Raw genomic sequence first — 14,713 nt, 5'->3', positions numbered from 1 at the left:
CAAGACCACCGTATCAATATAATAATCAAGACCACCGTATCAATATAATAATCAAGACCACCGTATCAATATAATAATCAAGACCACCGTATTTATATAATAGACAGGACCACGTTATCTATATAATAATCAAGACCACCTTATCTATATAATAATCAAGACCACCTTATCTATATAATAGACAGGACCACCATATCTATATAATAATCAAGACCACCGTATCTATATAATAAACAAGACCACCGTATCTATATAATAATCAAGACCACCGTATCTATATAATAAACAAGACCACCATATCTATATAATAAACAAGACCACCGTATCTATATAATAAAAGACCACCGTATCTATATAATAATCAAGACCACCGTATCTATATAATAAAAGACCACCGTATCTATATAATAATCAAGACCACCGTATCTATATAATAATCAAGACCACCATATCTATATAATAAACAAGACCACCGTATCTATATAATAATCAAGACCACCATATCTATATAATAATCAAGACCACCGTATCTATATAATAAACAAGACCACCGTATCTATATAATAGTCAAGACCACCTTATCTATATAATAATCAAGACCACCGTATCAATATAATAATCAAGACCACCGTATCTATATAATAAAAGACCACCGTATCTATATAATAATCAAGACCACCATATCTATATAATAATCAAGACCACCTTATCTATATAATAATCAAGACCACCATATCTATATAATAATCAAGACCACCATATCTATATAATAATCAAGACCACCATATCTATATAATAATCAAGACCACCTTATCTATATAATAATCAAGACCACCATATCTATATAATAATCAAGACCACCGTATCAATATAATAATCAAGACCACCGTATCTATATAATAATCAAGACCACCGTATCTATATAATAATCAAGACCACCGTATCTATATAATAAACAAGACCACCGTATCAATATAATAATCAAGACCACCGTATCTATATAATAATCAAGACCACCGTATCTATATAATAGTCAAGACCACCTTATCTATATAATAATCAAGACCACCGTATCAATATAATAATCAAGACCACCGTATCAATATAATAATCAAGACCACCATATCAATATAATAATCAAGACCACCGTATCTATATAATAGACAGGACCACGTTATCTATATAATAATCAAGACCACCGTATCTATATAATAGACAGGACCACCATATCTATATAATAATCAAGACCACCATATCTATATAATAGACAGGACCACCTTATCTATATAATAGACAGGACCACCTTATCTATATAATAATCAAGACCACCTTATCTATATAATAGACAGGACCACCATATCTATATAATAATCAATACCACCGTATCTATATAATAGTCAAGACCACCGTATCTATATAATAATCAAGACCACCTTATCTATATAATAGACAGGACCACCTTATCTATATAATAGACAGGACCACCTTATCTATATAATAATCAAGACCACCTTATCTATATAATAGACAGGACCACCTTATCTATATAATAATCAAGACCACCTTATCTATATAATAGACAGGACCACCATATCTATATAATAATCAATACCACCGTATCTATATAATAGTCAAGACCACCGTATCTATATAATAATCAAGACCACCTTATCTATATAATAGACAGGACCACCTTATCTATATAATAGACAGGACCACCTTATCTATATAATAATCAAGACCACCTTATCTATATAATAGACAGGACCACCTTATCTATATAATAATCAAGACCACCTTATCTATATAATAGACAGGACCACCTTATCTATATAATAATCAAGACCACCTTATCTATATAATAGACAGGACCACCTTATCTATATAATAGACAGGACCACCATATCTATATAATAATCAATACCACCGTATCTATATAATAGACAGGACCACCTTATCTATATAATAATGAAGACCACCTTATCTATATAATAAACAGGACCACCTTATCTATTTTCTACACAATAGACTATTTTGATACATAAGATACAAGATATTTATGTTTACAAGTATTGGTTATTATTTTGCCTGTGATCCGACTAATAATGTGCAGGAACTTTTTTCCATTCATGATAGTTTTTGGCCCTGTCATTGCTTGTGAAGACGGTCATCAGCCTAGGAATGAATGGCTTCAAACTCTGATCAATGTGTTATAGGGATCGTTCACATCCTATCAATGTGTGTCGAAAGTTTTTGTTTCATTTGGATTAAAGGTCAGAACATTAAAGAATGGTGACACAAAAACCCAGCCGCAACACCCGAACGGTACCCCCCTCTGTTCTACTAAACCCCACTCACCCCAGCGTTCTGGTTAACAAAAGGTTAATGACTTAACTGAGAGCCAGCACACAAGCTAAGAGCAGGGGGTGGAGGAGGAAGAAGAAGAAGAAGGTGGTATGTGTAGAGAGGGCAGGCAGGGCCAGGGAGGAGACAAGTAGAGAGTGATATCCCCCTCCCCTCTCCTCCCTGTAGTGCAGGGAATTCCCTTCAAGGCCCTCCCAGAGGCAGCTGAGTCCTCCCTTGGTCTGGGCGGTGTCCTGTCAGAGATCTATTACTGGCTTTTCTACATTTTTTATTTTGGCCTATAATCTCCAGATCCCTCTCTGCTGTCCCAATCTGTCGCTCTTCCCTTAACATCTTCATTCTCTTCTTTTCCAAGTCCAGCACATCTACAGCGGCCACAATGTATGAACACATGAAGAAACTGGTGCTGAGCAGAGCTGCATGTGAGGGATCAGACACAAAAGCAAAGTATGCAGAGCTCTTCAATAAACTGGATATCAATCAGGATGGAAAGGTGGACATCCTGGAGCTCCAGCAGGGCCTCAAGGCTATGGGCATGGCTGTTGGAGTAGGAGCTGAAGAGGTAAGATCATGAGCGATCGCCAGCTCTGAGGTACACTAGAATGTACTTCTTCTACTATTTGCATTATTATCTGTTTTGCGTTTGTGAGAAGTTATTACGGATAGATATGTTTAGTACAAAACACGTAAATGATACAGTGATGTCATTAACTATTTGTGCATTCATTATCTTGATTATAGACTGCTCATATTCCTGCAGTCACATCATGAGCAATGCTTAGGGTATGTTCACATGACCTATTTTCAGACGTAATGGAGGCGTTTTACACCTCGAATTACGCCTGAAAAGACGGCTCCAATACGTCGGCAAACATCTGCTCATTGCCTGCAATGGGTCTTATGATCTGTGCAGACGAGGTGTAATTTTACGCGTCGCTGTCAAAAGACGCTATGTAAAATTACGCCCGCGTCAAAGAAGTGCATGTCACTTCTTGGGATGTTTTTGGAGTCGTTTTTCATTGACTCCAATGAAGTACAGCTCCAATTACGTCCGAAAAAAACGCCGCGAAAAACGCCAGTACTTCAGGAGCTGTTTTCTCCTGAAAACAGCTCCGTAATTTCAGACGTATGTTGCGTTGCCGTGTGAACATACCCTTAGGGATGTCATTCTCCCTGGATTCCTAAATGTAGGCCTGGACTATGTACTGACTTTTTTTTTTTCCTGAATTGCACTAATAAAACTCAATGTAAATGTTGCACGACTGGTGCGGTTACATGTAATTTACATTGATTTGACCTGGAACGGTACGGGCTTGTCCACACGTAACAGAATTTTCTGCAGCAATTCCGTTGAAAGTAGCAGACTGCGGTAAAAACGCACCATTTCGTGCGTTTTGTACTGCAGAAAATGGTGCGTATTTTGCGGCGTTTTTCTCAATGCTGGGATATGGGGACATCTCTGAAAAACGCAGCAATTCCGTCCACTTTCCGCAGCAGGGATTGACATGCTGCTGTCCGAAAAATACGCACCGCAGGTCAATTTCTGTTCGGAATGTTTACACAGCGTGTGGATACATTTGTTAAATCTCACCCACTTTGCTGCTACTGTATTCTGCTGCGTATTTTCCATCCACAATTTCGGACGGAAGATACGCAGCAATTCTGCTACGTCTGGACGAGCCCTAATGTGGCCTAGAGAAGATGCAACGGTTGCAACCTGCTGGCGGTGACACTATGGCTGCATAGCATTACACACATTTGAGTCCAGCAGCATAAAATGGCCTATACCTGAATTTTAATATTGATAAATGGGGCAGAAGCTCCTACCTATGCAGTAGACCCCAGGCTTAATACAGAGATTTTTAAATAAATAAGGTAAGATTTTTAGGGCCCTTTTACACGGGCCACTGATCAGTCATATAAACGCTCGTTCCCGATCATTGTCCTGTATAAACAGGGCAACGATCAGCCGATGAACGAGTATCGGCTGATCGTATCGTTTACGCAGCATGAAATATTATCGTTGTGGGCAGCACATCTCTGTGTAAACAGGCAGACGCGGTGCCGACATGATGGAAATGTATGAAAACGAGTGACCATAGTAATGAATATGTCCCCATACTAGCTCCTTGTGAAAGGAGCAAACGAGCGTTGATCGGCGCTCGTTATGACGGCCCATACCATGTAGTTCTTTCAGCCTATATAATCACTTGATTCGGATATCTGCGTGTTAATTTTATGCACAATTTTGCATTCATTTGAATTGGATTCAGAAATGGCGTAGTCTGCAGCACTTTACTCGCAGTCAAGATACTGGAACCTTAATGAAAACCTGTCAGACCCCATTATGTCACTGGGATTCTTTGGGATCCGTCATGGCTCTATTATAAACTGAAGCATGGACACAAGCATCAAAAGACATTCATAAATAAACTATATGTAAAATGATAAAAGCTGTTCCAGACCTTGATCTTCATTTTTCATAGTTTCTGTTTTTGTCATTTCTATTACGCAGTATTTCCATCCCCCCTGGATTTATTGATGCTGGGTTGTTGGCTTATCCTGTGCAGGATCAATATCTGCAGGGAGTGGTGAGGCTGGTCACGGGGATGACGAGTTTGTTACTTTGCTCTTTGTATTGAAAATTTCTGACTAAATTAGGCCAGACGCCATATTGACAAATGTGTGTTGTAAAGCAAGTGTTATGTTGCTAGTGGAGTTGCTTGTGAATCATCTGGTTACTCGCAAGCGTGTGCATTTGGTCAACCATGCAGGGCACACTACAGTACCGTACTGCGGTCAGCACTGTTTCATACTAGGTGCCATATATCACACCTTATCCCCCCCCCCCCCTAAAAAATTACCATTGCGGACATGCCCCCACATTTTTAACAGGGTCCTTACTTGGTATGTAAAAAATAGTTTGTGATGACTGACCCAATGATGTTGGCTTAAAATGTGCGACTGAGACTCTGTGTATATATAGCGTGGTCAGGTAATTACTGCCAATGTTTTTTTAAATATATTTTGTTATCAAGCATGCGCAAACAATCCAACATACAATTCATCAGCTGCATAGAGACCTATCTTCATTTAAATATTTAGGGTCCGTTTTAAACGCTTCCTTGTCTATGGACGAACTGTCTGGATTTAAACAAATCACACTTGGGTCAGGCTGGGTTCACACGACCTATTTTGAGACGTAAACGAGGCGTATTATGCCTCGTTTTATGTCTGAAAATAGGGCTACAATACGTCGGCAAACATCTGCCCATTCATTTGAATGGGTTTGCCGACGTACTCTGCAGACAACCTGTCATTTACGCGTCGTCGTTTGACAGCTGTCAAACGACGACGCGTAAATTGACTGCCTCGTCAAAAGAAGTGCAGGACACTTCTTTGCAACGTAATTTGAGCCGTTCTTCATTGAAGTCAATGAAGAGCAGCTCAAGATTACGGGCGTCAAAGACTCCTCGCATAATGCGAGGAGGAGCTTTTACGTCTGAAACGACGCAGCTGTTTTCTCCTGAAAACAGTCTGTCTTTTCAGACGTAAAAGCCACATCTCGTGTGCACATACCCTCAGGGTCACACATGCAGTTTTTGGCCAAACACAGTGGACACAAAAGAATGGAGATGCATCAATCTTTTCTTAATACATATCTTTACTTTTTGATTCACTTCTGGTTTGGGCTCAAAAAAACGAAGCCAAAAACCGAATCAAAACTGTGTGTGATCCTGACTTTAAAGGGGTTGGCCACTTTCCAATGAAATTAATAAAATGCCCTAAGTTGTTGTGTTCTGCGCCTCAAATCATGGCCCCCTGCTCCCCTGGAACGGCTTAGTAAACGGTCGACGGCGCGATTATCACATCCATAGCTTTGAAGATAACGGCGGTCCGGTGATCTGCCTACATGACCGCCTCCCCGGTCATGTAGACATTTTTTTTTCAAATTTTGCAGCTATTTGTTTTTTATCTGTAAATCGTTTGATGGGGGTGACTATATATTGGAGCGCACACTTCCTTCCTGTACTTCCTGTGTAGTCAGTACAGCAGGGTAGGTGTGTGCTTTATGGCAGCTGAAATGAATGGGAGTCAATTGACCAGAGAAATCTCATCGATCTTGATGCTGATTTCGAACATGGCGTATTTGTTGCTGATTTTTTTTAGCCAAAGTCAGAAGTTGTTTAAAAAGGAAAGGGAAATATAAAGGGAAAAACTAAGGCTGTGTTCAAATCAGCGTTGCCTTGAGGGGTTCCGTCGGAAGTTTCAGTTGGGTTAACCCCTCAACGGAAAGGCAAACAGAAACCTTAGCTTCCGTTTGTATCCCCATTGATCTCAATGGTGACGGAAACGTTGCTAAAGGTTTCTGTTTATCACCGTTGTGACAGGGTTCCGTTGTTTTTGACGGAATCATGGTAGCACAAACCCCACAATACTCAATCAAAATGAAATAAAACATGACAACAGTTTCTTTGGATAAAAATGGCCACGGTGTTTATTAAGGGTAACCTAAGATAAAATAATTCGAAGAGAATAACCATAAATAATCGAATAAATAATAAAATATAAATATTTTGACCAATAAAAACCAAGTCCGCCCAGCATTAGCTGGGTGACAAACCCCTCTAACAAACAACGTGACGTGAAGGAATTTAAGAACAATAGGGCGGGAGGGTGGGCGACGGTCCAATCTTCAAAAACTGGCTGCTTGACCACGATGAACTGCTCCTTTTATGTCCAATTTTCCCGCCTTTAGGATTTTATCAATGACCAATCAGCTGGCCTTCCACAAAACTGCCTGGAGATAGAATCTGCCAGAACCTGCTCATGCAATTGCACAGCTGACCTAGGTCCAATCAGCTGGGACCAACTCCAAACTGCCCAGAGACAGAAACATCTGGAAACCGGCTCGTGCCACCAGCACAGCTTACCCGGGGGACACCACGATGGTAAGTACCATTCTAATATAAAATAACAAATGGAGAAAAGAGGGAAAGGGGGAGAGAAAAACATACCAAGCAAAAAAACATATTTTATTAACAACTTATGGGGGGCCGTGCGACCATGTGTCCCCCAGGCAATAGCCTGGGGGGCCCCTGACATGGTAGCACAAACCCCACAATACTCAATCAAAATGAAATAAAACATGACAACAGTTTCTTTGGATAAAAATGGCCACGGTGTTTATTAAGGGTAACCTAAGATAAAATAATTCGAAGAGAATAACCATAAATAATCGAATAAATAATAAAATATAAATATTTTGACCAATAAAAACCAAGTCCGCCCAGCATTAGCTGGGTGACAAACCCCACAAGCCATGACATTACCAAGACATGGCCCCCCCAAAACACCGCAGCCATTCTTCAATTAAATTCTGCAGGCCCAAATTGAAAATGTCGATACCCACATCAGAAAGATGTATACAATCATAACTGAACAGCCCGTCTGTGAGGTCTTCAAGGTCACTGTGTCTATAAGAAAGACCACCGAGGACCGACATGTATTTAGACATGGCTCTATTAATCCTTTTACGGATTCGATTCAAAAACTTATAATTTCCAGAGGACCATAGCAGTCTTGGAATAATCTCTGAAAAGGAAATAGTAGCGTCAGGGAAAAGACATTTTATCAAGGCTATATCCCTTCTCATTTCCCAAAGTAAGTCCAAAGTCTTTTCTTTACCTAGGTCATTGCCTCCAGCATGGATGACAATTAAATTCGGATCCGGCCAATAAGAACTCAGTGATTTAACTAAAGAAAACACGTTCTTCCATTGCAAACCCCTTACCTCATGCCAAAAAACTGAAAAAACTAGCGGATCCATAGACAAATTTTCTGTATAGGACCTTCTCGCGGCTCTCTTCTGTGCCCAAAATATAAAAGAGTGGCCAAGGATCCAAACAACCAAACGCTTACCTGTGGATATATAATTACACTACTAACAAGTCTGGTCGAACATAAAGTTTAAATCTATTAGACTCCCACCTTCCAATTCTTTTTATAATCCCTTCATCAATTCCTAACTGTGCAGCTTCCGTAGCTGCACCTATTCTAAACGAATGGGAGGATATTTTTAAATGCTCCAACTTCAGGGACTTCAAACATTTCTTTAAAACAGAGTTAAACTGAAATCTGGACAGCTGATCCCCATTCTGATGAATCAGGAAAGCAACCCCAAGACTCGGCCTGATTGACAACCAATGTTTAACATTAGAAACTGGGCAAAGAACAGAACCCGAAAACTGATTAATTCTAACCAAACGACCTTTTCCTAATTGATCTGTCTTAGATTTTTTTAACAATAACAAAACATGGTCAATTTTGCAACTAACATCCTGAAATGAAAGGCCCGGGACTGAAACTTTACTCTCTGCCACCAGTTCGCTTATTCTCAAGGCTGCAAAGAACATTAACACAAATGCTGTTCTAAACAAACACACTTCAAAATTACTAAAACAAACTAAATGTAACACATTGAATAATTTTAACAACAAATCTAATGAAATAGGCCTTCGTCTTTCCACAACCGGAGCTGACCTATGGTAACCTTTCAAAAGCTGCTTAACTGGGAAGAGCGAAGAAATAGCCGGACAACTGTTTAATTTAAGAAAGAAAGAGATGCCTGCCAGAGACTTAGAAATGGAGGCAAATGACAGCCTCCTACTAATCAGGCTACATACAAATTTTAAAACTAGACCTACCTCATTATGAAAGAAATTACAGTTCTCATTAACACAGAAATTAACCCACTCCTTCCAAGCAGCTGAATAATCAGCCCATGTTCTTGGAGCCAAGGATCTCTGAATATTAACATAGATTAGTCCCAAATCAGATTCCATAAATGAGGAGGACACGGAATTCCACAAAGCTCCGCTTCTGGCGCCAGCGTTCTGAACCTCCGCCACTGACAACGAGATAATGAATCTGCTATATCATTCTTTTTTCCTTCTATATAGCTAGCTTTCAACCAGATGTTCAACTTCAGACAACATAAAGTTAAATGTCTTAATATCTTAACTACTAATTCACATTTTGAAGATAATGTGTTAATTGCAAAGACCACACCTTTGTTATCCGTAAACAACAAAATTCTCCTATTCTTAAAATAATGACCCCATACAACTATGGCTACCAAAACCGGAAATAATTCCAATAAGACAATATTTGAAGTAACTTTGCTTACACGCCAAGCACTGGGCCATAACTCAGCCGACCATTGACCATTAAAGAATGCCCCGTAGCCCATACTACCGGCTGCATCCGTAAATAAAGACAAAGAGTCAGAATCCTCAAAATTAAACTGCCAGCAACTGCGTCCATTAAATTTAGATAAAAATTCTAGCCATACAGCTAAATCTTCTTTTAGCTGAACCGTTAACCTAATATGGGACCTAGGTGACTTAAGACCCCTTGTTGAAAAATACAGCCGCTTTGAAAAAACTCTTCCCATAGGAATAACTCTAGAGGCAAAGCTCAACAACCCTAACAGTGACTGCATATCACGTAATGAACATTTCTTCCTAGCTAACATACTGACTAAAGAAACCCTTAACTTTAACAATTTTTCCTCTGGTAAACTAAATTCCATTCTCTCAGAATCTATTCTAATACCTAAAAATTCTAATGACCTACATGGAAACACAGTCTTCTCTTCAGCTAACGGAACACCAAAAAATTTCATAAACTCGACAAATTTTAACAATAAGGAATAACATAACTCAGAACTAGCATCACCTATAAACAAAAAATCATCAAGATAGTGCAGAACACCTCCATCTGGAATTTGCTTCTGCACTACCCAATGTAAAAAGGATGAAAATGCCTCAAAATAGAAACAAGATAAAGAAAAACCCATTGGTAAACATTTGTCATAAAAATAATCACCTTCAAATTGAAAACCTAGAGAGTTGAAACCTGCAGGGTTAACTGGTAGTAAACGGAAAGCTGATTTGATATCCGCTTTTGCTAAAAAAGCATTTTGACCAAACTGTCTCAATAAAGAGACAGCCTGATCAAACGAAGCATAGTGTACTGTCGCTTTAGACTTGTCAGCATCATCGTTTAATGAAGCCTTAAACGGGTAAGAAAGGTGATGTATTAAACGGAATGAATTCAATTCCTTCTTAGGGACAATTCCTAAAGGTGAAAGTCTAAAGTTTGTAAACGGCGGATGTATAAAAGGACCAGCGATCCTGCCAGTTTCAAGCTCTTTCAGGATTTTCTGATGCACAATATCCTTATGCTGCTGGATGGATTTCAAATTATCCACCCAGCAACAACCAGATCCTTTGAAAGAAGGGATATCAAAACCAAACTTAAAACCGTTAAAAATTAAATTAGCTTTCTCCCTGTCTGGGAACATTTCTAGCCATGGCGCCATTCTTATTAATTTCACTGGCGTCCATGCTTTTGGATAACTGTTCTTTGGAACTAGGGGGTTGAGACTGGTTTGCTTTTTTAAAACAGCGACACATTGGGTGCGAACCCCCACAAAAGGAACATTCATGTTTATACCGACAATTGTTCAACCATTTACACTGAGCTTCATTATAAGCAAAGCAAACTCCTTTCCTCAACGTATTCTGAGAACTAGGCTGCTGCTTGGGCACTGACCTTTGTGGAAGCATTAAACTAAGCCACAAACCAACATCCTTAGTGCCCCATTTTAATGAAGGGTACACTGCCATCTTCTGGCGAAACATTTCATCATAATTGTACCATGCTAAACCACCAAACTGGCGGTAAGCCTCAAGAATAATGTCTACATGCTGAAATAAATTACTAGAATTAATGAAAGACTTTTCCCCTAAAACTGAAGCATAGATACAGAACGCCTGTAGCCAGTTAAAGAAAGACTTAGGAGGAGAACGTTTTTTATCCTCATCTTTATCAGACTTACCATCCTGCTTGACAAGAGTCTCCTTCGCGGATGGTAATAAAGAAAATAAATCTATAAACTCGTTCCTCCAAATACGCTCCTTAATTGCTGGCTGTAAATGAAAACCTAATGGCGAAATATCGCAAGACATCACTTCCTTACAGCAAGTTTCCGAAACACCAATTCCTTTCTCTAAAACAGGAATATTACTAATACCAGCATTCTGTAAATGCTGACTACTATGCTTCCATACATCAGCGGGGGAACTAGCAGGAACAGCCGACTTACTGACCAAATCAGCTAATAATTTTAAAATATCAAAGATTACATTAGAATTGAGGGGAGGGGGGATGGGGTGGGACAGATAAGGGGTAGCTGGCATCTCACCACTCTGTTCCACCTGTCCTGGGTCGTGCACCACTTCTGCTACCTCCTGCTGCGTGCCTGTAGATCCTGGGGAAACTTGCTGACAGGAAAGTTGACTCCTGGGACCTCTTCTTCTCCTTGATACTGGCGGGGGTGGGGAATAAGCCACCCTAGTCTTCCGGCTCCTCTTCCTCGGTTGCAGCTCTGAAGAAAAGTCCTGCGCCGCCTCTAAAACCAGTGAGGCCGGCGCTTCCGCTGTGTCCTCCACACCATCCTTGGAGCAGGAGGGGGTACCCGACCAACCTGTTGTCTCCCGTTCTCTGACTAAACTTCTGGCCAGCGGGTTAGCCAATTGCGCCGGCACTTGCTGCGCACTTCCGGCACTGTGCGCCACCTTCTTTGATGACACGGTCGGCCGCCTCCTCTCAAGCTCCGGCACCTGGAGCGAACGTCCGGAACTGCGCTCCACCCTCAGTGATGACTCTGCTGCAGACTTCATCCTCTTGGCTGCAGCTGATGACGGCACCTCGAGCGACGACCCAGCAGGAGACACTGCTTCCTCTATGTCGTTTTCCAGCCCAGTAAGTTCGCTTCTTCCCTCGACTTCCCTCGACGGCGCTGCTGCTAGGCATTGCCTCAGCCAGTTTTCTCCTCCTTCCGACTCCGCTCTTCTGATCAGCTCCATCAGCAGGACATCCATGGCGACGGTCCAATCTTCAAAAACTGGCTGCTTGACCACGATGAACTGCTCCTTTTATGTCCAATTTTCCCGCCTTTAGGATTTTATCAATGACCAATCAGCTGGCCTTCCACAAAACTGCCTGGAGATAGAATCTGCCAGAACCTGCTCATGCAATTGCACAGCTGACCTAGGTCCAATCAGCTGGGACCAACTCCAAACTGCCCAGAGACAGAAACATCTGGAAACCGGCTCGTGCCACCAGCACAGCTTACCCGGGGGACACCACGATGGTAAGTACCATTCTAATATAAAATAACAAATGGAGAAAAGAGGGAAAGGGGGAGAGAAAAACATACCAAGCAAAAAAACATATTTTATTAACAACTTATGGGGGGCCGTGCGACCATGTGTCCCCCAGGCAATAGCCTGGGGGGCCCCTGACAATAGCGCAGTCGACTGGATCCACTTTTGGCTTTGGTTTAAAAATCTGCAACAAATACGCAATGTGTGAATCCAGCCTTCCAGTTATCAGGAAGAGATGACGTAAAACCCCTTTATACCCCTTATCTATCTGTGTATATATAGTGTATATTGCCATCCTGCCTTATCTAGGCTTTTAGTAATACAATAGAGCAGTCGCCACCCCCTAATGATAATGAGATGATTCTCCTCATCCTGTGCCTATACATACAGCAAAGCTGACAAGTGAGATACAGAGAACCGGAAATATCAACTTAGGTTACGGCCACACGGAGCGGCACTGACACGGTCGCAACGCGGCCAACAACCGTGCTGACACTATGTAGGCGCGGCTGTCAAATACCTCGTTAAGGGGTATTCCGGTTACATGTGCATGCGCACTGCCGCTCCATTCATTCTCTATGGGAGCGCCGGAGATAGCCGAGTGCAGTTTTCGGCTTTTTCCAGCGCTACCATAGAGAATGAATAGGGGGTAAGTTGTAATTTGCAAAATCATGTGGCCATAAAGGGTGTATTAATTCATAGCCGCACGATTTTGCAGATAAAGCGACGGTTTACCCGCGTTAACGTGCGGCCACTAACAGGCTGTTTGACAGCCGCACCGAACATGGTGCCGATGCCGTTGTTAGCCGCGTTGCGACTGTGTCAGGGCCTCTCCGTGTGACCTTACCCTTAGGGCTCGTTCAGACAGGTGTGATTCTCGTCCGTATGCTGTGTGTTAAAACAACGCACAGCACACTGACCCTTTCAATGGGGCGATTCACGCATGTGGTGTTTTTCACGCAGCATGTTCCCGTTGCGTGAAATTCCCTGCATGTCTTATATTGGTACGTTTTCGCGCACCTAGCAGCCCATTGAAGTCAATGGCTGTGTGAAAACCATGGACAGAACACGGATGCACATCTGCGTGCTGTCAGTGTTTTACACATAAATTACATTGAAAAAAAGTGCTTGCGAGTGTGAAAAACACATTCCACTCGCAAAGCACACTGATGCATAATGCAACTCACATGAACAGATTTAACGTGGGTTTTTTACGTGTATAAATGTGTCACGCTCGTAGCCTAAATGTGGCCACAGTTTTTTTTTTATTGGCCGTTTTTCTGGCCGTAAACGCCCGAAAAACGGCCGAAAAATTGGAAGCAGAACGCCTCCAAACATCTGCCCATTGAAATCAATGGGAAAAATTGCCTTCTGTTCCTATGGGGCATTTTTTTACGTGGCCATTTTGAAAAATGGCCGCGTAAAATAAAACGGCTGCGAAAAAGAACTGCAGGACACTTCTTGGGACGTTTTTGGAGCTGTTTTTCGAGCTGTTTTTCATAGACTCTATTGAAAAAAGCTCCAAAAACGGCTGTAAAAAACGCTGCGAAAATCACAAGTGGCTTAAAAAACTTCAGAAAATCAGGAGCTGTTTTCAATGGAAAACAGCTCCGTATTTTCAGACGTTTTTGACTCCGCGTGTGAACATACCCTTATTGTGACTGCTCTAGTGGCCAGTGTAATATTTCAAGGTTTCTTTTATGTGGATGGAAACATGAAAAAATACCACGATAATCACGGCCCGCGATTGCATACAAAGTATGGGAGCACGGTCCGTAAAACGCAAAAGATAGAACATGTTCTATTTTTTGCGGCACAGTTCTACGGCACGGACACCTATCAATAGCGATACGGAAAGGTGTCAGCGGCGAATAGAACCAAGCGAGTTTCAATGTAAACCTCGTCCATGAGTATAGGTCACGCCTCCATAATAGCATCCAAAAGTGGCAACATTGACCATACCATAATAAAATGGAATGCCACCCTAATAAGCAGTGCTGGCAGAATGAACCACATAAGCAATACTGCCAGCAGAGTGTCCCCAATAAGCAGTGTCCGCAGAATGCCGTTCAGAAACAATAGTACCGTAAGGACATGTGAATAAACCCTTAGAC

At 41.3% G+C, this 14,713-nt stretch overlaps 2 protein-coding genes across 2 annotated transcripts in view; one reads left to right on the top strand and one right to left on the bottom strand.

Annotated features, from left to right (window-relative positions):
• The first annotated feature begins 2,551 nt into the window (after positions 1-2,551).
• SLC25A24 (solute carrier family 25 member 24) overlaps positions 2,552-14,713 on the top strand; it is a 49,019-nt gene continuing 36,857 nt past the window's right edge. The window contains exon 1 of the mRNA XM_075833372.1: positions 2,552-2,926. Coding sequence (XP_075689487.1) covers positions 2,744-2,926 — 183 coding nt within the window. The 5' untranslated portion in view covers positions 2,552-2,743. The remainder of the gene's footprint in view (positions 2,927-14,713) is intronic.
• On the bottom strand, positions 7,277-12,462 carry LOC142657187 (uncharacterized). Its single transcript, XM_075832234.1, has 2 exons — positions 11,636-12,462; positions 7,277-8,286 (listed from the first exon to the last, which is right to left on the bottom strand). Exons 1-2 carry the CDS (start codon positions 12,312-12,314, stop codon positions 7,694-7,696), a joined length of 1,272 nt encoding a protein of 423 aa, XP_075688349.1. The 5' UTR covers positions 12,315-12,462; the 3' UTR covers positions 7,277-7,693.

This window comes from Rhinoderma darwinii, chromosome 7 (genome assembly GCF_050947455.1).
Source record: "Rhinoderma darwinii isolate aRhiDar2 chromosome 7, aRhiDar2.hap1, whole genome shotgun sequence".
In the NCBI taxonomy this organism is placed as follows: domain Eukaryota; kingdom Metazoa; phylum Chordata; class Amphibia; order Anura; family Rhinodermatidae; genus Rhinoderma; species Rhinoderma darwinii.
This window is presented reverse-complemented; position numbering and strand designations above follow the sequence as displayed.

Coding starts and splice junctions, on each gene's coding strand:
- LOC142657187 (XM_075832234.1), bottom strand. CDS start 12,314: ATGGATGTCCTGCTGATGGAGCTGATCAGAAGAGCGGAGTCGGAAGGA. Junction 8,287..11,635: donor AGGACAGGTGGAACAGAGTG/GTGAGATGCCAG, acceptor ATATATCCACAG/GTAAGCGTTTGGTTGTTTGG.